At 29.6% G+C, this 27,102-nt stretch overlaps 1 protein-coding gene across 6 annotated transcripts; it reads right to left on the reverse strand.

Moving 5' to 3' along the window:
* Nucleotides 1-2,942: 2,942 nt before the first annotated feature.
* LOC119687489 (lethal(2) giant larvae protein) lies at nucleotides 2,943-25,859 on the reverse strand. Of its 6 annotated transcripts, none has more exons than XM_038101822.1 (12): nucleotides 25,508-25,857; nucleotides 24,992-25,289; nucleotides 19,145-19,289; nucleotides 7,501-8,279; nucleotides 6,889-7,434; nucleotides 6,315-6,826; nucleotides 6,125-6,252; nucleotides 5,958-6,063; nucleotides 5,243-5,900; nucleotides 4,740-5,179; nucleotides 4,048-4,156; nucleotides 2,943-3,729 (listed from the first exon to the last, which is right to left on the reverse strand). In XM_038101822.1, exons 3-12 carry the CDS (start codon nucleotides 19,226-19,228, stop codon nucleotides 3,597-3,599), a joined length of 3,495 nt encoding a protein of 1,164 aa, XP_037957750.1. In that variant the 5' UTR covers nucleotides 19,229-19,289; nucleotides 24,992-25,289; nucleotides 25,508-25,857; the 3' UTR covers nucleotides 2,943-3,596. The 6 variants fall into 6 exon arrangements, 5 of the variants coding, with proteins under 5 accessions (XP_037957750.1, XP_037957748.1, XP_037957749.1 ...); XM_038101820.1 differs by having other exon boundaries at nucleotides 2,943-3,732; nucleotides 25,712-25,856; XM_038101821.1 differs by having other exon boundaries at nucleotides 2,943-3,732; nucleotides 25,705-25,856.
* Between the last annotated feature and the right edge of the window lie 1,243 nt (nucleotides 25,860-27,102).

The raw sequence follows: 27,102 nt of genomic DNA on the forward strand, positions 1-27,102 counted from the left end.
TAATTAAAAATTGTCCTAAGCTCTAAAACCCGTAGTTTTCAATAAATTTACTTAAAAAAATGTTTGTGCTCATCATGTAAAATTTCTCCCGACATTTCGAAAACCGAGCTACATTAATATTAAGAGCTGTGAAAAATGAGCTTCATAGAAATCCGTCGTTAAATTGTAGAGCAAGATTGTGATTTACAGAGCGCTATCACTAACTATTCTGGGCAAGTTTTTCCTTTACAATTTATGTCGAAGAAGCTTGGTTTTCCAGATATAGAGCTTTAAATTTGTAAATTTTTATTTCTTAATTTTTTTAATAATTACACAAACAAAAAGTAGTTAGCCATCCATTGGTAACTAATATATGAAATTCTCCATTAATTACACAAATATCGATTAACAATAGCTACTGCTTGTCTAGTTGTTATTAGTATTTTTAATGCAAATTTAAAGCCCAATCTCTCTCAAAAAAAAAAATGTAGCTGTGAAAATCGCGACGTCTAACAAACTGTACACATATCAAATTTGGTTAGGAAATCATCCAAATCCCGCTTAAGGAATTGTCAGCGTACTGCTAGCTGTTAAGTCATACATATCAAACATATTATTCGTTAAAACAATAAACTATGTAAATAAGTGATATTCCGCTTTTTTTTTCTTTTTCAATAAAATTACAAATAAGTTTTCAAATCGGGAAGATTCCAATTACCTGAATATAGCAATATGATAGCGAACTTTTGTAAATTTATTTCTCTTTATGTTTTCCTTTTCAGCAAAAATTGTGTAAAAGCTTTCAAATTGGGAAGATTCCGATTAAGTGGGAATCCCTATCTGGCAGCAGAGTTTGGTGAATTTCAATATTTTAAGCAATTTTTTCTGAAACGCTACGTGTCGAATACCTGAATACACAACTAAAAAGAAGTCAAGCCATCTAGCGGTAGTAAATGAATTTCTTACATTGATTACCAAATGTTTACCAATAACTAAGTTCGCCAAATGATACTTTCAGTCCTTGATTTTTTCATGCTGTTGGTTTGCAGATTAAGGACCGACACCTAAAGAATCAAATTATATCGATATATAGTAATAAAAGAATAGCTGATTTTAGTAAAATTTTTTAACAAATCGTAGTGTTTGGAAAGGACGAATACCGCAGTATTACAGATTAAATTCTGAAGTCTGAAATTCTGAAAAGTGAATACTACAAAATATTTTTTGACAATGTTTTTACAATGTATTATCTGTAGACTATATCGTTAATGATTGAATCTTTAGATCTCTAGAATCCCATAGATACACCACTGTTTATCACAATACTATTGTTTCTTTGTCTTTTTGAGTCACTGTTGAGAGAAGAACTTAGTTGTTCTGAAAGACGGAGTGCTCCGGGATCTAGACCCGGCTGCACCTAGAACCATGTTTTAAATTGTATCTGCTTTTCTAAAGTGATTTAATATACATATAATAATTTTATTTGTTTTGTGACGCTGTATTAATATTTTTTTGTAATAGTCCAAATAATTTTTAAAAAATGTCTTTCTATAATTTTTAGTATACTTATATGTTTAATTTCATATCTACATATAACAATAACTAACGCCCAGGAAAATTCAACATCATAACAGTCCAGTATAACAAAAGCCAGAACTGAGATGATCTATAGTTGTTACTAGAGTAACAACTATTACTCATTGTGTTTTTTTCATAGTTTCTTAAACATCGAATTATGTGGGTCTTTTTCGAGTTCAATGTGAAAAATTCAAATGTATATCTGGTGCCTCTTTTGTTATGTTGTCATCCGTTCTTTGCTTGAAAATAGTTGATAGAAGTTAATTCCAATAAATCCACATATATTACAATCACTGTTAATCGAGGAAATAGCCCCACAATAAGTCTTTTCGGAAATACTATTCCAATAAGTACAAACAAATGTGCTGGTTGCTGATTGAGATGTAAGATCTCAATTGTGCCTAATAAATCTATCCATGAAGATGTAGATGTACTTAATATAAAATTTGTAATTCTAAAAAATGGTTCTAAATATTTGCAAACATTGAGAAACCACATTAATCCACTATCTATGGTTCTATTAAATGAAAATAAAGATGTTCGAAGACTGAAGAAATTACTGCTATTAGAAGGTGGTTTGTACCTGTTTAAGTTGTTTTTAAGTTACTGTTTAAGTTACTAACAGCGTTAAATCTTCTTTTGTTTCCTCATTTTGTACACACCCCGGATACACCTATGCAAAGCATTAGCCATATTTATGCGTAAACAAATATAAAAAACTATAATACGTTTTTATTCATGTATAAATATTTAATATTATGTATGTATAAATATTTAACATCAATACAGTTTTCAAAAAATATTCCATATACGTGCTTTACAGATTACAATATAATAATAGATATATATCATAATATAATATAGTAAAACATTATGTGACATAAACCTTATGTTTCGCAAGTGTTTTATTTGTATATTTTTAAAAAAAATAAAAATGTATAAAAATGCTGATATATTTAAGTTAACACATATCGCCTGTTTAGAATGAAACTTAAGTGTAATCGTTGTTTTTTATTCAATTGATATGAACGGAAAGTTTTTAATTTAAATGCAGTTTTTCTTTACTCGAAAATTGTCGAAATTATAAAGAAGTACAAAGAGGAGGCTGTGCAGAGTATATGATAAAACAAACATAAAATTTTTATTGACAGTGAGTCCGTAAATGCTAAAAATACATATTTAATACTTTGTTCTAATCTTTAACATACATTAATCTAATATACAAGTTGGGCCAAATTTTACATAATAGAAATGCAGTAATGTGAATACGTTAATTACTTGCTATATATAATAAACTGCTTATTTAAATATGCATATATGCATACACATATATGTAAAACTAATGATAATAAAAATGATTAATTTTATAAAATTTAAGGCAATTGCGGATTGTACTTTTTGTTTATAAAATCCTTTTTGTATGCGTAAGCATAAAACATTTGTGTTTCGCAAAAAGTATAATCGGTGGATTATTTTATTCAATTGAAAACAGTTAATTTGTAACAAAATATGAAAAGAAATACAAACAAAAATACGAACAAAAATACAAACAAAATTACAAACAAAATTACAAACAAAAATACGAACATTAATAATATAATAAAATGTTATAAAATATTAGTAGAATATAAAGTCCCTAATAATTTCAAAATACAAGTTTTAACTAAATTTAGTATTTCAACATTAAGCTAATTTCAATAGCAAAATTAAAAAAATATACAAAACATTTAAAAACGTATGAAATACATATATAATAATATGTAATAACATATTAAATGGATAACATACAATATTTCGAAAATCGATCGTCGGTATATAAATAATTATAAAAAATTGTTTTAAAAATATGCGATATAAAGAGGGCAACTAAAATTATGATAGAGTGTTGTTACTGCTATTGTGGTAAATATATCTAAAGGTTTCTTTCAACCTAATGATGACATTTGAAATAAATGGTACTTTGTTGATGGATAAATTGTCATAGACCGTTGTAATCTGAAGTACACCACAGAAAGATTTGTCAAATCGTAATTGAACATTTAAAATTGACTTTCCTCATGTGTTGTGGTTTTTGTCGTTACTGTTTCTGTTGTATCACCATTGGTTTTCTCGTGTGAAATGCTGGTTATTACTGATTTGATAACAACGGAGCTAGTGCTGGTTTCAGTTGTGCTACTGCAAGAAATTTATCATAAGTTTTCAAGTAAGTAATAAATTAGTTGATTATAATGCTTCAAACGTTATTCGAGCTATTCGATGTTTCGACCGATCAATTTACTGTGGTCAACAAAAAAATATATTTTGTTTAAATATTTACTATTATAGTATTTATGCATAAAAAACTCGAAAACAAAATAAAACATGATACAGATTATCTGATCTGTTCAAATAGTTGGAACATTTATGAACATTTGAAAAGTTTTGAATTTAAGTATACTTGAATGGCATCGTAATGCTTGAACATTTTGAAGCACTAAATAAGATATTTACCTGTTGGGTGCTACATCCATTAGATGTGGTATATTAAAATCGTTGATGTCTTTCATATTAACGGTGGTCAATGTTTGATTAGTTTGTGTACTTAACACAGAGAGGCGGCCTGCAATGTTTTTATATTTTTAATTAAGTTATTTCAAAAGCAATTAAGAACAAAGTAAGTTTAAGCAAATTTTTTTTAATTCAAAAATTCAATCCACAATTACCGTTTTACAATAACCAACAATATTATTTTACCTTCAATTAAAAATTATAAATTACTGACGTCTGGAAATTGATAAAATATAATTATTTGTTTGGTACATTTTAATGGATTCTTCTACTGCTGCCTAGAAAATCAAATTTTATAAAAAAATATAAATTTAATTTCAAACAGAAAACTAAATTTTACACAAAAAGAAAATGTTTTTTGAATCCTGCAGGACAAATTACAAATGCGAAATCGAAAGCAAACAAACAAATGTACACTGCTGCTTAGACGTCGATACGATATGTACGCATGTACATATGTGAATAAAAATATTTTTCCAATACTCTATGGTACATAACATATATAATATATAAAATATAAATCAACACCACTCTCAGCTTATTTGTACTTTTATAATCCCAATAGCAACCACTTATGATTACATAAAATCATTCCTGTTTTCTCAACAGAAACGAACAAACACTTATTTACTTACCAACTGTTTCTTCGGTTGTGGTGGAGCATAAAGTAGTCGTAGTTGTGTTTAAATGATCACGTACAGAATCAACGGTTATATCTCCTATGCTACTGCTGATTGTTTCATTTGCGCGATTAGGCGAATTGCCTTCTCCGCTGGAAGCCATACCATTTGTTAGACCATTACTATCCACGCTAACTTCCAATACTTTTATAGTGCGTTCTTTAGCTATAGGAGCGGCAAACTTATCTGCCTCTGTACATTCTGCCCCATCTTCTTTAACACCATCGTCATGTGAACTGTTGTTCTGTTCATCAATGGTTGCTAATGGCTCAACTTCTATACCACCTAGTGGTGTTACTACCTTAGAGCTACCTAATGAAATACGCTGCAGTTCAGAAGAAGACATCATGTATAACGCTTCGCCGGCGTTAGTGAAGCATAGTGATGAAATGCCACTATTAAATAAATCGAATACAAATTTTATATGTTTGTAAAGAAAACTTAAAGAAAAAATTTACTTTATATCTTCACGACGTACAGCTGCGGCATTAAGTTGACGTTTTAATTCTGGTATAGTCAAAACCATTATGTCGCCTAGATTGGTTAAACAGAGCAATGCCATTTCATGATATAAACGCGTGTCAGCAGCTGCATCAGCTGCAGAGCCCATACTGGTATTTGCTAATTCGGCATTAGGTGTAGCATCATGCGATCTGGTTGACTTTGTTGGACTGCCTCCAGCAATCGCACTTTGTATTAATTCAGCGGATGCTCTACAATAAAATGAACCAAAATGTATGCGACGCACTCTAGCTCCCTCATTTGCTGTCAATTTATATTTGTTTATTGGTTTTAATTGTGGCAAGGAAAATATTTTAAATTGTTCCTCTGAAGCAATTAGTACGCGATGTGGTGGTGAACCATTTCCTCCATTTAGTTGTTCCACTGGACAACCAGTTTGATCGAAAATTGATATTCCAACAACTGGTGCACGATGTTTCAATTGAATCTCTTTAGCTAACTGAGCGGTAACGCGACGTATTTGCGGTGCACTAGTGTCTCCACTTGCCGGTGGTGTAGATGTCGCAGCGGTTTGTGCGGGTGGCAAATGCAAAAGGAACACAGAAACTGTACTGGAGTTCGTAGCAGACCATAATGTTGGTGAGGTTATGTTCACTGTGATGATATTAGACTTATTAAAAATAATATTGTATAACATTATTTATTACTCACCATTTGTTATAAAAGTTTTAGCGAACATCAAGCAACGAACCATAGATCCCATGCCGTCGTCTGCTGATCGTGCTTCTACTTGCCGCTCTATTGGACGCGCATCAAGCTGTTTCAAAACAAAATATACTTAAATTTATTGATATAAATAAATTCAAAATTTTATCTACCGTTGTTGGTACTTGCTGTGTTGGATTGTTTCGTGTTGAACGCCCTTTACGTAATTTACGGAATGATTCTCGCAAAGATTTCTTGAAAGATTTCCGACGGGATAATTGTTCACCAGCTCCCGTCAGATCTTAAGAATAAAGAAAGTAGTCATTCAAATATGTTGTTGACATTTTTTTTTTAGTTACTCACCATTAGGATTTAAGGTACATCGATGAAATACTGGCAGAAAATTTTTGAAATCAAACAGTACTAAACCGTGTGCTGTTCCACCAGAAACAAGACCCCAGTTGGCTTCCAAAGCCAGGCATGTTATGCTAGCTGGTGGTAGTACTTGCAACACACCAGTGATTTGTACACCATCTGTACACACTGGCTCAGCGTTAGGATCCAGTAAATTTGAACGAACATTTAATTGATCATGTCCCTTCCACACAAAACCGTCACGATCACTTACTAAATTCATTGAACTAACTTTTAAAGGTGCTTTTTCCTCATCATTACCATCAAAATTGGCTATAACAATTTGGCCAGCTGTTCCACCTACAATCAGCTGACCTGTTTTCGGGCACAATGATATTTTTTTTACAGCCAGTCGTGGATCGTCAGAATAAGGATCGAATAGGCCAGCTTTACGAAATGGTGGTTCAGACTCATCTACAGATTCAGTTGCATCTAAAGGTATATCATCTTGATTTTCATGTCTAAATATAAATAATTATTATTAATAAAGTTAAATTTATATTTTGTAAATCTTTATATATACCCAAAGACAGTGGCAGTTTTAAAATTGTATATGGGCTTCAACACGATATCTGTGCAATCCCAAAATTTAACAGAACCATCTTCATGCCCTGTCAATAAAATTTCATACTCTTTATCGTCCTCATTTACATCATCGTTTTCTACACCTTCAGCTAATATTCCGCCAGTGATTGGCCATTCTATATTACTATAATTTGCATCTTGTTCTTCTCCAGCGCGTTGAATTTTCTCATGAACTTCTTGCGAAACTTGAGATGCTAAGTAATTGCAAGTAACTGCCGAAGCATGAACTGAGTGTAAATATGGCGCTTTCACTGCGGGTACCTTTGGATCTACTAAATCATAAGCACATAATTCCTCCTCTAACAAAACGATGAGCACCTGCGCCAAATCGCTTTCGTCCTTATATGTTACAAAAAAGTCAATCACTTTGGAAGTAAAATCTAAACAGGTTTTATTTCCGTCACTAGCATGGACAGACACGCAATTATGGTCACCATATGCAGATCTTGGCATACCTCCCGAAAAAACAGTTATGTCGATCAATCTATATGCAAAAATTTAGATAAAAAAAATCAGTTACAAAATTGCAAGCATAAATTTTAAAACCTACCCTCTTTTGCCTTTGTACAGACGGTTAATGCTCTTGCATGGATCCGGGCCATAGGGAACATAATTAAGATTTTTCGGCACGTCTGTACTATTTAAACTCCAAGTGGCATACGAACCATCAGCATGATACCATGTAAATTGTGTACCATTCGCATTTATAAATAGGCCAACACTCTGACCATGTCCAGGTGCAATATAAGAACGTGTAACTGAGGAAGTTTCCAAATCCCACAGCACACACAATCCCCGATTATACGCAATCAATAACTTATTGTGCGCATTTGGAAGTTGTTTAATAGATTCAATGGCGCCAGGATTAAGTTTGTACGTTGGTGGCACTTGTTCCAAAACAACATCGTGGTATATAACCGGCTCGCGTATGGCAAACGATTTCAGATCGAACTGATATATGTTACCACCCTCAGTGCCTACCCATACAATGTCTTTATTAAGTGAACAGCAAAGTGCAGAAACTTTTTTGAGTTTGCCATCAAATGGTAATGTTTTAATAGCAATAAGTGCAGCTCCCACTGGTTCCCACAATATAAGCTGATTGGCAGCTGTTAGAGACAAGAGCCTGCCAGTGCCATAGACCCATTCTAGCATTTGCACATTAAGTTCCGCTGCTGAACCACTCGACATTGTATGCTGTCCATAAAACTCAACACCAGGTTGACCGAAAACCTTAATGGCACCTGTCTGCGTACCGATGGCCATAAGTTCCGACACCGGGTCATAAGCCATAGCTGATGGTTTGTGCGGAAATCCATGCTGTGCAGTCTGCAAAAGAACACAAGAAACGAAAAGAGGTAAATAACCTTAAAACAAAAGAAAAACGTTATTACTGCTTCGTTGCTCTTTCTTCTAACACTCATTTATCATTTTTAATCATTCGCTTGGCTACATAACAATGTCGATTTACGTTGAGTTAATTGAGTTACTTTACGCAAGCAGTGGAAAATATTAAAAAGAAAGACCTTTTAAACGTCAATCATTTTCGGCAATTAGTTAGGGAAAGGATAATTCCGGTGTTATTCGATGGCAGGAAACTTAAAACATTACTTTATGGGAAGAAATTGTTCACTCTATAATTCTTAAACTCTTTAACAAATCACTTTTATCAACATAGTCAATAATCGAATAGTTGTGTTGACTTATGTTATGTTCTGTATTCAAGTATTTTCTATTGATTATGGAAAATTCTATAAAAAAAACTATAGTTCTGAAAAGTTTAACGGTACCTTTTGAATTTGTTGGCTGTCTGAAAACGAAACTCTGCTAAAACCTTCCGCGTAAAAAAGCATCGCTTAACTGAATTCAAAGAAAATCGCCAAATGGTTTCAATGCCAAAAGCTCAAACCAGCGAAAGAAGAGCAAAATAAAAATCTAATGAAAATAAAAGCCACATTCAAAACACAACCACACTTATTAAGACGGTCGGTCTGGTCTTTAAAATAATATTTTTTTTAGTTTCGGTTTTTGTTTTTATTTATTATATTTCTTACATGTAAATTGCTTAGTCTATCAAATTATCTATTCTCTTTTTGGGTCGTTCATGCTCCGCTTTACATTGCAGCGCTTCCAACAGAAAACGAAAGAACTTTGATATTCGACCCAATTTAGTGGTAAACTGGGCTCAAATTATGGTTAAACCTCGCTTACTTCAAGTGTACATAAAAGAACTCATTTATGCAGAGGTTGTTATGGCGGTGAAGTGCTGACAGAGCGGGCGGAACGGGCGTTTCAAAAATAATAATACAAAAAAGTTAAGAATAAAATTTTGCTACTGATCACATAGAACTTATGCATACAGCACTTTACAGTGAAAATAATGGGGAAGTAGGAAGTAACCCTGATATATATACGGTTATTATATTGAAAGAAATAATGGTTAAAATATGAAAAAAATTATTGGCTGCATACCAGATATGTATTTACTATAGGAGCCCTATAAAAAAAACTATAATGTCATTTAAAATGTCATACCATTCAGACATAATTGTATAAAAGTTTGAGTTCACTGTGATATTTGCAACACAGTAGAGATTATAACTTAAGGTAATAAGAAATATATATTTGTGTATATATCAACTTGACGTGTTTGAAATAAATGGAGACGATGAAGATAAAAAGAAGCACTATTTGCAGTTGACGTATGAGACTAGAAACGCCGCCTGAAATGCAGTTTTTTGTCAGACCGTCAGATCTGTCTATGTTTCAACGGAACATATCTTTTAGTTTTCGAGAAGAAAATGTAGCACATTTTCTTTTTGGGAACGGATATTGAAAACGTTTGGATTAATTAAAAAAAGATGACTATATTTCACAACAGTGATATAAACTAAGCAGTTTTTATTTAGTTTGGTATGTCATAGGTGAGTACAATATTGTACTTGATATTGATTTAAATTTAAAGTCGACGAATTCTATCACAAAATATGCTTCTAATTTTTATAAATATATAATAGATGTTTTCACAAATATTTGGACTTAATGAAATCAATATTACTATCTGAGGAAAGTAAGTTACGACAAGACAAGACAATAATAAGACCGCTAGCTACATATGGCTCAGAAACATGGACAATGATGAAGGCGGACGAAAAAGGTTTCGAAAGATTTTCGAAAGAAAAATAGTTCGCCAGATCTATGGGCCAATCCAAATTGGTGTAGATACTTTTCAAAGACGAACATATAATGAAATTGAATAACTACTAAGAAACGAAAATATAGTGAGATAAATTAGCCAAGTCTACAATGGGCTCATGTAGTAAGAATGGGAGCGGAGAGAATGCCGAGCAGCATATACAACGCAAAACCGATGACAACCAGGCACAGTGACGGGCTAAGAACAAGATGGGATGAGAACGTGTATGGTGATACAAGAAAGATGGGAGTACTGAAGTGAAAGAGGGTAGCAGAAGATCGGGACAGATGCAGGCAGAGCGTGAGGGAGGCCAAGATTCGTACTGGATTATAGTGCCAACTAAGAAGAGAAGAAGATATAAACTTAGAAATTGTTTCTTACAAAGTTATCTAACACTAGGTTCGAATTTTAATATATAGGTAAAGTTACTTAATGTGGATTATATGGTTGACATACAACAAAATTTATCTACATTTGTTTATAGAGCAAATAAATTTTACCAAACATCACTGCTACAAATTATGCCCATCAGATTTGATTCTAATATAACTTATAATGTAGTCCTCTTCTTCTATAATGTCTAATCAGTAAGACTGCTCTTTGTAAAGGTTAGTCGAAACTAAATTTTAACTTGTCTTGATGGATTATTTATACAATTATAAACAAAGATATTTGGGTGGATTGCATAAAAGAATCATAAACGAATAAAGTTAAATTTCCCTTCTTTTGTAGATACGATGGATATGCTCGTATATCTTGAAATAGCACTATGTATAGTTGTAATAAAAACTAACAAAAATTTATATACATTGAAACACACTTATATATATTTGTATGTATTATATACGTATAGACATCATATATCACCATCATCATAAGTGCTTAGCTTACTAACTAAAGTACTTTTATGTGACCCATAGATGTGTCATGGTTGAAATGATGACTAAACCGATAGGTGTGAATTAAAACTAGAAAAGTTTTGTTACAAATAATACTTGAAAGATTCTTTTTTTCCTTTATTTAGTGTATTAAGATATGTTTGTTACATTTTTAGTCAACTCTAATTATATAGGCTTTAATGACATTTTTTTAGGCACCTACATGCAGATCTATATACAACAAAGAAAAAATACACATACAAGATATTCTATTCCTATGAAATCTATATATAACAAAGGAATGTATATATTATACATTAGATATTTGTTCTTCTGGATTCGCTTTCCCATTCGATTCGTATGAAATGAATATATAACAAATAATTATTTACTCTTCCATGATATTTTCTAGCTTTATTGAAGAAAATGCATTCACTACAAAAAATGGGAGTAAGAGGATTGAATTTATATGTAGTTCTCGAGCTTTCCTGAAGGATTTTGTAGACAACAAATTGCATTGTGTTGTGTATGCCCGCCAATCCCATTTTTCTATTCCACCAATTTCAGGTGGATTTCATTTAATTAAAAGACCCTAAATTAAACATTTCCATGACACGAACGAGTGAAAACGTTTTGTTGTGTTGTAAATAATAAACGGCATTGTTATCGTTATCATCTTTCGATTAAAAAAATTCTTTACACACAAAATGATGACACAATAATATATGGTAAGACCGTTTGGCCTTAGAACTACATGGCAGTACAAAAATAGTTAAAGTTAAAATCTTACGAAATAATGTTGAGGTGCCCTAATTACAGGTGCAGTGCCTACAAGTGGAATCGATTTTTGCTAAAGTGAACGTGAGTAAGAATTTCATATCTTATCACTGATTTCCATTATCAGTAACATTTTATTTATTTATTTATTCTTTTTTTAGTTTGAATTCCTTTATTTTTAATATTTTGTACTAATAGCAATCGAAATTGCTCCAACCCTAGTCTACCCAAGTACAATGATTTCATATTTAACCTGCAGCGCGTCTACAAAATATGGAAGAATTCTCGTATGTCGTAGCCTAATCTTATCATAGCGATTACCAGTACTTTTATATAAAATTATATTTTCTATATATTGTTTTTCTATATTTATGTACCTTTTTTAATTTTCGTAATTTATTGTTTAGTCGATTAAGAAATATTAAAAATATTTTGTTTGATTTTGGTAATATGGAAAACGACTTAAAGTGTCAAGAACTGAAAGAAGCCTTAAATAACTGAAGAGACTACTCCTAATTCAAATGCAAACAAGCCTAAATGCTGACTTTACGGAGAATCAAAAGTTTGTATTAATTAATTAGAATGTTAAGCACGTTCATTTGTACGGGCGACCGCGGTACATGTACACACACACTTCCAACGTTTATTTTGGAAAGATATGAGTTGCGGTGCTATGACTCATACGATCGACTTCGCATGCGGCGTCGTTTGCACGCAGACAATTTATACAGATGAATTTCAATTGTTCAAAAATATTCCCAAGATGAGATCAGAAAGTTTTCTAAATTGGGTGTTGTGGGAGAGACAGAGCTTGGAATATGTATTCCAAGCAAATATATGCAAAATTTAATTGAGCCATTAATGTGGGAAATGTTTCAGGTCCATATTAGTATGATCCAAGAATCAAAAGAAGTTGTTTTTCATTCAAAAGTTCAAATTTGAATAGATATATATTAATTGAATCAAGCTTTCTGGTATCTTGTACGCAACTTGAATGAGGGTATTACATTTCACACTTGGCAAAAGTTGGCAAAACGTTCTGTTAAATAGGGTAGAGCCAGACAACGTCTCTAGACATTCAAGAAGAAATCTTTGCAGAAATATTAATGGCTTTATTCGTATTACTACTAAATACGCGAATGGTCAAGTAAAATGTAGAAATACAGTTAGTATATCTTTATAACCGGAAATCAAGAATCGAACAAAAGGTTTCTAGTCAACAATTGCAAGAACGGTTCTGAAAAGTGTGTCAAGTAAATGTTTTGTTTACTACACTGAAAGAGGTAATTGATCTCCGAAGAAGAAGGGAAAGTTTTATAAAAAATGTTTACTATATATAATGATAAAAGAAAAAAAAATTACATTAAATGACAATAAATTACTTATTTCTCTTAAAATCATGCAAATATAATTTAATACTAGGGGTAGAATAAGTTCCAAACTTTAGGTAACGCGTATATACCAAGATGTACTTCTTAAATGATATAAACTATAGTATGTTTAATATTGTTTTTTTGTACTTGTGTAAGGCTATAATATACACATATATATAAAACTCATTAGTTAATGCAAAACTGAACACTTAGTAATGATCTATAAGATATATAATATATAAAACGTGATTTCAACAGAATATGGGTAAACGTTTTGAAACTAGTCGTGATAATCAATTGTCGCTTATTCCACGGTTTGCAAATAAAATAAACTAGAAGTAGAGGCTTCCTCAGGAGATTTAAAACAATAACATCTATATGGTATTAAATTTCTATTGTGTTATTTGTAACGTACATCTTTGACTAATAAAGATATGTAGTGCTTGTGGAAAGCGTTCTTAAATCTACTTTTCAAAAATATATTTACAAACTATTACGGAAGAGAATTAAGTAATTTTTAATGTTTAATTACTGCAGAATTGGGTGGGGTAAAGACTAAAAAACTATTGGGACGTAAAATTTGTCGCAAACATTAATTAAGAGTTTGTTGGCTTCGAGTTTTATTGGCGTATGTAAGAATATATCGTACAATTGCTTGAAGCAATGTAATTTGAGGAAGTGCAAGTATGTGTAGCGGAGAAGAAAAGAAATAAGAAATAAAAAAATATTAATCGCACAATAATAAAAAATTAAATAAATAATTTCTTTTAAAAAGCAAGAAAAGCAGTGTTAGCTAATAAATTTGTGTACAGCGACAAATAAATAAAATTTAATAGCAAAAAATATGCTATTTATGATACCTGATTACCGATCGATAATGATTCCAGGTAAAGATAATTTGATATTCATTTTTATTTATAATGTTGCGAAACGCCCATTTCAATGAATCATGACGAGAGCAGTCTTTCTATTGTAGGCTTTTATTTTGTTTATGGTACTTCATTGCAAAAGTTTACTAAAGGAAAGCTAAACTTGCTAGGCTAGGCTTCTTATGTTACTAAAGATATTATCAGATTATCTTTAAATCTATAAAGTAACCAAATTAAAAAACTTTTTCATCTTTCCAGGAAAGTTTATTTTCAAAATTTAGATACATGGATTGCTGGAGATTTATATAAAATATAAAAAAAAAAAACATATGTGAATTTATGGAAACATTGGGGTAACAACCTTTTCAACCGGCTTAAAAACATTTAAACATAGTAACCTTAAAAGTGTAGAGACACTTATACCCATATCTAAAACGATTGGATCAATATTTAATAATTTAATTATGCATTTCCATAGATATATATTATAATATATAATACATATATTATATATATAATATATATATTCAAATATATAATAAGATTGGCAAATACTAAAATGTTGTGCTGGCTACAACTACATTTCAACCAAACAACACAGTTTTAGACATCAATCTATAGTGTAACCATATTTAGTAAAAATTAATAAAGAAAATTTTGCATATAAATTTTCAAGTCATACCATATTATTTCTATTGCTTTCTTATAGCACTTTTTAATATAATAAATTGTGTGTTAAGTAAACACAAACACAAAAAAAATTATTATTATTAAAAAATTATTATTATTATTCAAAATCAAATTACTATAATTACTTTAACGATAATTATCAGTTCCACCATATGCAAAGAAGAAGAACCAAACAATCTTTCCCAGGAACGCTAAAACTACCTGGATTAAGACAATAACAACAAAATATCATATATATGTTCATATGTATGTTATATGTATATATGTTTATATATATGTATATAAAATAGCATATATTTCACTTTACTATAGTCGCCAGCGACTATTACTTAATTGTTTTTTGAGGATCCAGAAGACGAATTTTTCGGGCGGTTTTGGACTTAATATTCTTGGTTTAAACAAGATCTCCATTTTTTACGTGTAAGTAAACCTAAAGCTAGAAGAAAACTACTGATCGTTTCTAGAATTTTCTCTCTATTTCATACCTAAATTGTTTATTCTTTAACACTACTTCTTTATTTCTCTTTTTTTTTTTTGTATTCAGATGATATTGTTGTTGTACTTTAACAACCCAGAAATGCTCAGAAAACTTAACCCCACTAAAGCGAACTCTGTGCGAGTTCGAAGCAACACAAGTAATAAAATGAAAAATATTAAAAAAAAACCACTTAAATCTACTAGAACTTGTGCTCAGTGCACAGAAGTTCATGCTATGCTCAAGAGTTTTTGAAGAACGATTAAGTCGAAATGCATTAAGTGACGACATTGACCTAAAGACTTGAATGACCTTTTCTGACATTCTCTTCATCGTATGCAATCTAGCATTTTCTCTTGACTTAACTACGGTCTATGGTTTTCATAGCTTACAGCTTATAGCTCGTAGCCGATAGATAGCCTGCAGCACGTACAATTTAACTTCTTCTTAATTGAATTGTAATTTAGCTTTAAAGCGATTAGATCATGTATCTTATCTGAAGGATTTATAAACAGTGCCTACAAAGTGAGAGCCTCTTGAATACATAAAAACAAAAAAAAAAGAATATATATAAACAGAACTGTCAACGCCATCGAATTCACTGCGAAAAAGAAGTTGGAACTTAAATGGAATGACGATGGCCATGGCATGGCGGCTTGCATGCTTAAATGTGGTAAAATCAGTAAAAATTACTTAATCATTTTGAATGTCCATTTCTTTCTATGCTTTTTCTACACATAGATTGTGTTTCGGGTGTGGCATTATTAATTTTCCATATGTCTTCGAACATTTTAATTAAATATTTTATGTTGAAAACTGAAAATATATATTTTCATTCTCATATGAGCATTTTCCCTAACCGCTAAACAGAAACAATTCACATTCATAGTTCACGGCGGATATGGAAAACCGTATTAAATATATTAATTAATTTTTTCGAAATCGCTGCTTTACTATTCTACAAAGCAACGGTGACGTCATATAAAATATGCAAAGAAACAAATTAATTTAATAATACCAGTGCAAAATTATAAAGAAATGCGTAAGCGGGTAACACCGACTTTTTGGTTAGCTACAATCGGGTCGAGTTGAGGATAAACAGTGAATTTAAGTATTTTATATATTTTTATTTTATTAAAAGATCATATTCTTATAAAACTTTTATTAAACTATTTAAACTCCTTAAACCTTAAACTGACCTACCTTTAAATATAAAATAGAAGTGAGCTTGGACGGGAATCTCAAGAAGTTAAATTTCAAACAATAGTTTAACAATAGTATAATAGAGTATAAAGTTAATGTATATCAAAAAGTTTTTCTTTATTAGCACTTGGGATGTTTTGTGTTAGTATGTAACTCTTTTTAGTCAAAAAAAGATGAGCCTGAGTCGCTAATTAATTAATTAAATATGTGAAGTAATAACAGCCCTAGTTGATATGACTTAATAAGGTATAAGAATTTATATAAAATGCTATCGAATACAACTTTTTAAAAATAGGTGATTGTAGTGAAGCTATCCGCGAAGAATTGTGTATTTTAACATCAAAATAATGAGATAATCAAAGTGGTTTTGAAATTTTTGTGCAATATATTATGTAAATCTCCTAAAGGTTTCATATTTCAAGCCATTAGCAAACTTCTCAAACTCTTTTCAGTCTAAGAGTTTCATATACATCTAATACTGGACATTATGAATTATAAAGATATACGGATAATTTAAGCTTATCTAGGAAATACATTAGAAATACATAATAGATTAATAATAGATTATAAAAAAAACGGGGTTAAATAAAGTGCTAGAAACAATGAATCATAGTCTTGCATTAAAGATAGAATTGGTTTAATTGTTTATAAGAGAAGTATATTACTATAACCACATCTATCCATCTATATTCTTTGTTATATTGCATTTTTATCTTTTTACTTATTGCAACCTATTAAACTATTTATCTATTTATATAACTATTTATATATACATATATATAACTATCTATATATACCTATAACTATCTATATATATAACTATATACATATACCTATCTATTTATGTGTATATCTATAAAGATATTAATTGATCTATTATTGTCTATTTTACTTTTTATCTGTATATGTATATATCTATATGACTAATTGCTTATCTATATATATCTATTTTTTCATGTATCTATTTATATATCGACATAATGTATTTATATCCATTTATATAATATATTTATTTGTATATTTATTTTTTATTTATATATTGTTGTCTATTTTTATATTTTATCATTTATGATTTATTCAACTATCTATCTTTCTCTTTATCTATCTATTTCTCTGTATGTCTATCTACATATTTATCTTGTGGTGAGAATCAACAACACAATCTATTTATTTATTTATTTATCTATCTATTTATCTTTTTATCTATCTATTTATATCTTTATCTATTTATTTCCTTGTATGTTTATCTACATATGTATCTATTTATTTGCTTATCTATCTCTTTATTTATTTCTCTGTATATCTGTCTATATAGTTAAACATTTATTTATTTATTTATTTATCTATATATTTATATCTTCATATATATATTTCTCTGTATGTCTACCTATATATTTATCTATTTATTTGTTTATCTTTCTATCTATTTATCTATTTATCTATCTATTTCTCTGTACGACTGTATGTATATTTAAATATTTATTAATTTATCTATCTATCTATTTACCTATTTATCTATCTAACTATTAATCTATCTATCTATTTATCTACCTATATATTTACTTTTAGGTTTATCTATGTATTTATTTATTTATCTGTCTTTCTTTTCATCTTTATCTGTTTGCATACGTATTTATTTAGATAAATATTTACATATTTAGATAAATATCTATCTATTCATCAACTATATATCTAACTGTGTATCTATTTGTCTATCTGTCCATTCATTTATCTATATAACAATCTAAGTATTTATATATCTATCTACATATTTATCTATTTTTTTATTGTTTATAAAATAATAGTTTTATGATCAATATTTTTTGTAGAATTTTTAATTCTAAAAATGAATTTTTGGGTTACAAATAAATACCCACACAAACTAAGAAATCCTAGATCTAATAAGCTGCTTAGATAGCTGCTTGAGAGAGATTTACTTGTGACTTTATACTAGATAGGCTTGTAAATAAATACCCCTAAATTACGACCCAGAAAGTGTAGTGAGATTTAACTGTACTGTCAATAATTCGAATTGAATTTTTAATACATTATATTTAAACTAATATCACACATCAGAGCCCAGAGCCCAGAAACTCTTCAGCATGTTACACTGTTTTTATGAAACATAGAGAATCAATTGGTGTATGTGAGACGAAAATATCTGTTTCTTCTACAATTTCGTTTAATTACAAGTTCTTAATTGGTTGTAATAAATGGCGTGAAAGTTTTCTATGAATGCGTAACTCATAAAATTACAATGGAATTAACAATACAAAAATAAAATGAATTTCAATTTGTATAGTTTGCATAAATTCTGAAATTAATAGAGTGTAAAGAAACATAGCTATTCGCTCGTACGGTGAAAATCATGGAGGAACGAGAACCCAGCATTGTTTACGTTGTTTTGTTGTAGATGAGTAATTACGTAAGCGTTGTTCACCGCTTTCGCTGAGCTTCACCAAGAATAATGACGAAACTGTCAAAAAATATTATATCAAAATAAAACTAGTTTACCAAAACTATGTAGATAGATAGATGATAGTATGCTATAGTATAGAAGCTTTAAGTAAAAGTTTTAGGCTTAAAATTTACAGATGAAGGAAAAGAACTATACATAAAAAAGCACTCGTTTAAATGAGACTTTAGATATTATTATTTTTTTAAATTTAATTTCTTAAGAAGAAGAAGATATTTTAATTTAAATATAAGAAAAAAATGTTTTGATTTACTCACCTTGCGATATGCGAATAATTCCTTTTGTAGTCTTTGCCGCTCAGCTGAAGGCTGCTGGCCTTTACCTCGAATAAACTTTAGCATTTTGATGGTGGTTCCACTTTTGAAATTATTTACAAAATTATATTTTGATTTACAGGAATAACTTAAAATAAATAAAAATAAAAAATTATAAATAAACAAAATGAAAATATATGCATTAAAAAATTAAATTACTAACATTTATACAAAGTTTCGAAAGATAACAGACAACAAAAATAGATAGTAGTGTAATGTTACTTCTATTATACCGAGACGTTTACCCTAAGAGAAACCCAACTTCAGCGGATCAGCGTTCTAACTAAAGTTAGTTCCGTTTTAAGTTTATTATTTTTTTTAGGGAACAGAGAGGAATTGAAGACTGTTGTTAAACACGCTTATGTTCTACATGGACTGTATAGTCACGCATGATGATGAGTTATTTTAGAGGGGCCAAGCTTCACACTGGACCTTGGCATTTTATTTATTCTAATTTTATTTATTCTAATTTTATTCATTCTAATGCTAACAAAGAAATTAATTAGAGAATCAAACTATACTTAAAAGAAGGGCAACAAAAGTCTTCAACTGTTTATTAGTATAGTTCTAATCTCTAAAATAGCTATTAAAAATACATCCTATAGCTAAATATTTAACTAAATATGTATATTTATTTTAATTCGAAACATAAGTTTAAATGCATATTAAAAAATGCATATTGACAAGTAATTGATAAATAATTAATTTGTAATATAAAGCTAAATGTAATTATTTTTTGCTTCTTATTATTTTACGGTAAACTAAGTCTGTAATCTTACTATATACTAAGACACACAAAATCATGAGAGTAGACAAATGATCATATATGGCGACGGACCCCTTTCCCTAAGAGTGTGTGTGAAGTCATATTTTCTAAAGAAAGAGGGACCCTAGGATATGCATCCCCTGAATCTGATTGGTCAATGATGAAGATATGATATGAGCGTCTATATGCTCATGTAAGCTATTTGATCTTTTTGTTTATTTTTTTTTTTTATTAAAAAATATAATAAAAATTATTGAAGGGAATTTTATTATGCCATTGGAATAACTTTTAACTAATAATAACTTTTTTTTTGTCTCTTTACTTTTTATGAGGGCAATCCTGAAATATTACACACATTATACTGCTTTCTGAATACGTCTACGTAGAAAATACACTACTATATATACATAAACGATATATATATATGAAAATGAAACTAATAATTTTTAACTAATTTAGTTTTTCAGTGAATATATATATTATAATAATTCTAATACTTAAGATATAAATACTAACATCGAGGATACTAAGTACATCACACGTTAACTGTAATCGGACATTGGACAGTTTAATTAACTTAGTTATTATTTTGTTATAAAAAATGTCCAACGAAATAAAAGTAAATACATATTTACATATAAAAAAACATAAGACTAAGCTGGTTTATGTGAACTTTTAAAAAGAGGCTGTAATATGTTTATTATTATTATTCTCGAGTGCTATACATTTTGGGATTGTTATAGTAATTTAAAGGGACTTGACTGAAAGTCAAGTACATAAAAGATTTATTAACCTGCAGCAAAGAGTAAATTTCATTTTGCATTGTCCTATAAAAGTCCTGCGCGTTTTTTTAGTTTTTCTTTTTAAAGTTGACATTATATATTATTTCAGCAGAAGCACGTTTTCAGTAAAGATTTCTTTTTTAAATTTATTCAGAAAATTGTACCATACTATCTATGATATGTCATACACTATATATTATTTAATTCAAAATTTTAATTACAACAATTATTTCCAAAAGACCATTGATGATCGCCAATACCCATTATTACCCATCATTACTCGAAACAGCTGTATGATCATACAAAAATTCAGTTAATTAATAAATAATAAAATTTTATTGTTGTGATTCACTATTGTCCAAAATTGGTTTCTTTCGTCATAATTGACCTTAAAAATCAAACTTAAAATACAAAATTATAAATAGATAAAAAGGTCTATGGCCGCTATAGACGATATAATTTCTTAATGCTAGAGTGCATAGTCTCATATAAGCACTCAATTTTGCGAAACTCTTAATAGAAGAGGCGATAATACACGACCAGGAACTGATATTCTTTTAGGTTGGGGAATATATTATGCCAACTGCGATCTAAATACCGACATCCAAAAATTTCAAATAGAAGATTGTTCACTATTCTCGATTGCAGAATTTCTTTAAATCGAAAGTATATATGTGTTACCACTTTAAGTTCGTATGAAGAAGGTTCTTCGCTTTTTAAAATTACAATTAGTAAAGGTGATGATAGACTCTAGTAGAGGAGAGTTTTTGTAACTTAATTTTTATAAGAAGAAATATGCTGAGAAGAAATATCTGAGTGCTTAAATCTTTTTTTTTTTTTGTTATAATAAGAATCGAAATGTTTGGGTTTGGTAGTATACGTACTAAATGAAATGTAATGATATATATATGGACGTATGGAATTTTTCTACGAATGGATATTCAATATTTTAACATGAAACAAGGAGTAAGTAGCGTAACATGCAATATATCTATTTTTTTATTAATGACAATTAGAAGAACAAAAACAAAAAGTCCAAATCTGGTAAACATCTCTTCCTGAGTAATTTATTTAAGATTAATTATGTGGGACTATAACTATCGCATAACTATCATTCTTCACCTCCCTCTTCAAAATATTTGTATATGTTTGCAGCACAGATTTAGGTGTAGGTGGCAATTTCTAAATTCTTATATTAGAAAGTTATAATTTGTCTTAAAGACACAAAAGTAGAACCTGACAATTTGTAGCCCACAGCAGTTTTCACAGTCAAAAGTCGTAAAATAAAAAATGAAAAACAACAGCCAAAGGCGAGCTTAAATCTGTGCGCTGAAATTGTATGAAAATCTTTTCCTTCAAACCAAAATTGAATCTAAATCTTCAAAATAGAAGCATTGAACTGACAAAACCCGTTCAACAAGTTGCGCTGCTGAACCTTTCGATTTGGCGTGGAATCAATCGACTTGGATACTTGCGGATACCGGTGCCGCCGCTGCCATTGTCGTTGTCGTTACTGCTGCTGCTGCTGCGGCTGCGGCTGCGGCTTCATGTGCTTAAATTTACATAGATACACACAAAAAGCCTCAAACAGTTTTACGTGGGCACTTAGAAGACAAAATGGAAATTTTAATTCGATTTTCATATTTCTACACTCTTGTCTTTCTTTTACGTGAGTTTCTGTGATCATAGTCAAGACCAGATTCTTCTATAAGTTTTGCAAGATTCTCTACTCAAGCTACTTCAGATCAATTTTAGTTATTTTAAATCCTTTGAAATTGATAAAGCGAGCAACTATTTAAGATAAATTTAATTTTATGAAATAAGATTTTTTTTTATTTTATATATATATATATATATATTTACATTGGGTTGCATAAAAAGTATTAAACATTTTATTCATTTTTCATGTTTCTACAACTAATAATTGATTACATACAATTTTTTTTTTCTCTCCTTCAATTCAATTCAATCTTCCTCTTCTTATATACATATAAATTACACAATACTACTACTTTATAATAATAATTTACTTAGGAATGAAGTCTCTAATAGTGCAGAACAATAAACAATAGTGAAAACAATAACCCAATATGGTTCGCTCATTAAATATATCCTAACTTCTTGGTATCATCGTCCTAACAATATTTTAAACTACTTCCATTATTAATTAACAGCATTAATGCCAAGCTGGAGATGTGATGAAGAATTTTCATTGCCATTAGGTGTCACAAAGTGCACAGAAGGTAATTGAAATATAGAACTATCTCTCGACCAACAAAACTTTTGCTCTGTGGTTTTGCATGGCGCAAAAGCATGAATGCTATCACAGATTAATGCAATAGCACATCATGCAGCGAGTTCGTTCAGCATTCAGCAAGTTTGCTGGCTTCATTAAGTTGTGAGACGACGATGCTCCAAATAAAATCGGATGAAAAGTCTTCGATGAAATGATCAAATTGAGGAAATACTAATCTCTAATCTTAGTGGAGGAGAATTACATGCAGCCGGGACAGGAGTAATGTGGCAGACCGAAACCTGATAATTACTTGTAGTGGCCACATTAGTAAGTAAGATATAATATTAACTTAGTCTTTAACATAAACGATCATAAAAGAATATTAGAAATAAGCTGATCATATCAGTTTCTATATTACTTATTTATAAAAGTTAACAATTATTAAAGGTAAAGTTTCTTCATTAGGTATTAGAAAACTTCCATTACTAACATTATTTCCATTACTAACAATTTTTTCTCTTCCTATATTACGTAAAAAAACGCATTTATTTTTTAACATGGATGTAGTTTAGATACTCGAAGTAGTGGTATTAATTCATCTATATTTATTGTCCACTAGTAATGCTAAACAAGTGATCACCCTTATATCCACCTTTTGGCTACTTGCATATCCTTAAGGATTTTATAATGATGAAGCCCTAAAATTATTTGGAAACCCACAAAATATGTAACATATCATAAAATAAACACTTGTGGAAACAAGTCGCTTTACATCAACTTCGAATGATTGTCTTAAGCACTAAAGTTATTGGAAAAATATTAAAGGTCACACAAAAACTGTCACAGTGTGAGATTTGAACCCACTAAAACCACTTCTTAGGAATGAATGGAGAAGATTTCCACAGCATTTAAGAAACTTCATTGCGGTAATCAGGGGAGCGAGATGTAAACATATGGGCTTGATATCACATTATTTATGTCTATTATGTATTGTATAATTTTTTGGAAAACTTATTTAATTTAAATTTCAACTAATTTTAATTATTCCCATTGCTATTAATCTCTTCTATTTTGCCACTATCCTCGCGGTATATTCCGTTAGCCAATGGTATTTACATCTATTAAAGGTGATGGTATCATGCATCAAATTCTTATTAAAAGAACATAAACTGGATGACGATCTACATCTCTGCACGAATCTACTGATTCGTATATGAAAATCAGTACGGGTACATGTACTGAAAATATATTTGTTAATCTCTATTCGATTACAACAAAATTGCATAGAAAACTAAGTTATCTGAAATAGAATGTCAGAGGAAAGTACTGAATAAAGAACCTCGACGAGTTGACCATTGTATTAACATGCATAGTATTCTCTATGTGCTTAGTAAAAGTACATCATTATAATAAAATTTTGATTTTAATCAATTAATATTTCTCACTAAAAAATATGTACATAGAACCTTTCTGTTGAAAATTGTTGTGAAACATTCTTTCGCGTTATTAGTGATTTTAACTAGCATTTTTTGTATTTTCAGTTTGCACGACTTATTACTTTAGCCGTGAAGTTAAAAATTGACGCATATTATTAAAAGTCAGATATTATTCTGGGATAAGTTAAATTAAAATATGTATGATTGCAACAATGTCGGACGCAAAACCCTACCAAAAACGTCACTGGTCTAATGTTGGTGACCAGTTTGTGGTTTTTGCATTTGTGTGGTTTCTTAAAACAAACTAAATAAAAAATTTAGGGAGCATGAAAACATAAACAAGAAGTGTTATTATATAAAATTTATTGAATGAAATTTTAGTAAATGTATATTTGCTTATTTTATTTTTAGATCTTCAGATCCTGATAAAATAATAATAAGAAATAATCACATCAACGGAAATTTTACTCACATTTTAATTTTGAAAGAAAGTAGAAAAAGATTGTTACTTAAAATATATTAACAAATGCATTTAATTTTTAATTCAACATTTAAATTTAATGTACTCACTTTTCTTAATTAATTAATTAAATTTGTTGACACAGCTCAAGTAGATACAATTCTGCACTAATTAATTTTGCTAATTTATGCTATTATGTTCGTTATTTTAGAACAGTGAGGCGATGTGTATTTTGTATTTGCAAATAAAAATAAATTGTGGAAAAAAATTATAATTTTTCAAACCATAACAAGATTTAGAACTCTTAAATTTTGTGTAAAATATCCTTGGAGTTCAACAAGTACGTAGAATTCAATTTGCCGTTGTGCAATTACACATAAATGGTTCAATTACAATACGAAAAAGGTCCTAAAAGGAAAACAAAAAATAATGCCTTCAATGTTTATTTGTTACTAAATTATTAAATAATTTCTCAATTAATTTAATTACAACATTATCTCATTAACATATAAGCAGTTTATGTTTTAACACATTTTAGCACAAATAAAACAGAATAAAAACTGTTTTTGTGTGTTGCAATTTTCGGTATTTTTGTTTTTCTCTTTTGCTTTTGTGGACAAGCTTACAATGTTTGTAGATGCACCGCCAGTGTTGAGTATAAATAAAAATAGTTCAATTACTCAAGTGAATATAATTGACAAAAAGAATGCGTTAAAATTAAATCTCCCGTCGCACCATTGCTAAGAAAGCGCGTTAACGAATTACCGATGGGCTTGGTAGAATATTTGCACTTCACACAGTTAATGCTTTTAATGTTAGTCACCTTATACCTTATTTTTATAAATATTTCACGCAGACACGCAACGGAACGATCGCACTTCCCACCTCTAAGACATTCTTTTTCGAATTGATGTATGGCTCATTCTTTGTCGGGTTAGTGTTGCCATATGTTGTTCAAAAACTGTAATGTCAAATATTAAAAGTATGCAAAGCATTACAATAAACAAAATGAGCAGCCGCTGTTTTGGTGTAACATTGAGCAAATATTAGTTTGTTAATAGAGATACATTTTCGAATAGATTACACAAAAAAAAAAAATTGTAGAATTAGTTTGCTGCTATACAATAATTTTTTTTATTTTTTTTTAATTTATTTTATTTGATTCAATAATGTATATTTTTGATTTATATATATATGTATAATAGCCGTAATTTTTTCTTTCAGAGTTGTAAAAAAACAGCATTAATTCCAGTTGAAACAAATTGGCACCATTTTTAAAATATTTTAAATGTTTTCAATAACATATGTTTTTAACTGTGTAATGTACAAATGATATATAAAAATAATAAACAGTTAATATTAATTAATTTAAATAAAAGGAAATAAAATGAATAAGAGAAGAGAAATGATAAGCATTTTTTATCTTATTGTTTTGATATATTGCAATTTGTTATTATTTCTGTGTATATGATTTTAAAGGATGACTGGAATTGTACAGTATATTTCCAGTAAACATTCACAATTGACTGATTGTGAATGGTGTGCTGCACTAACATTTAAGACGAAAGATTTTTTGCAAGTAAAACCTAACTCTATAGATTTTAAGAGCATTGTTATTGCTTTACATGTTTTCTTTCATAAGCTGCGAGTATTTATTTGGTACTCTAAAAGAACAGATTACGGCTAATATTCATTTGCATAATACGTTATAATTTATAATAAAAAACTTTAAAATACTATTTTAAATATGCCAATAATTTATTATACAATAATGTGTTATATGTATTTTACGACCTGACATTAGCCTTATGTTGATGCTATGCAATAATTTAAATGCAATTTATTTGAAATTATTTACAATTTTGCTTCTATATTTCAGCGCTCCCATAATATACCCAGCCAAAACATATCATTTTTTCTATTTGAAGCATCATCATAAACGTTTGTATAATAAATGACTATTTCCCAAAAACGTTTATTTCGCTCCTCCAAAATAAAGCAGACAACCATAAAGTTTGAAATATCCTTACACTCTTTGCGGCTGCGAAGTGTGCAAACATCAACTTCATAGTGTAAGGAAAAAAAGTTATGTGGCAGGACTTCTAGTCTCGTTTCGAATGTGGGTGCTGTTCATGGAAGTAATTGTTTTCATCCATATTGTAACTGAGTACCTATATGTAAACCGATAACTATTCTGTCGGGAACGATTTATGTCAAGCAA

Source organism: Teleopsis dalmanni, chromosome X, assembly GCF_002237135.1.
Source record: "Teleopsis dalmanni isolate 2A chromosome X, ASM223713v2, whole genome shotgun sequence".
In the NCBI taxonomy this organism is placed as follows: Eukaryota; Metazoa; Arthropoda; class Insecta; order Diptera; family Diopsidae; genus Teleopsis; species Teleopsis dalmanni.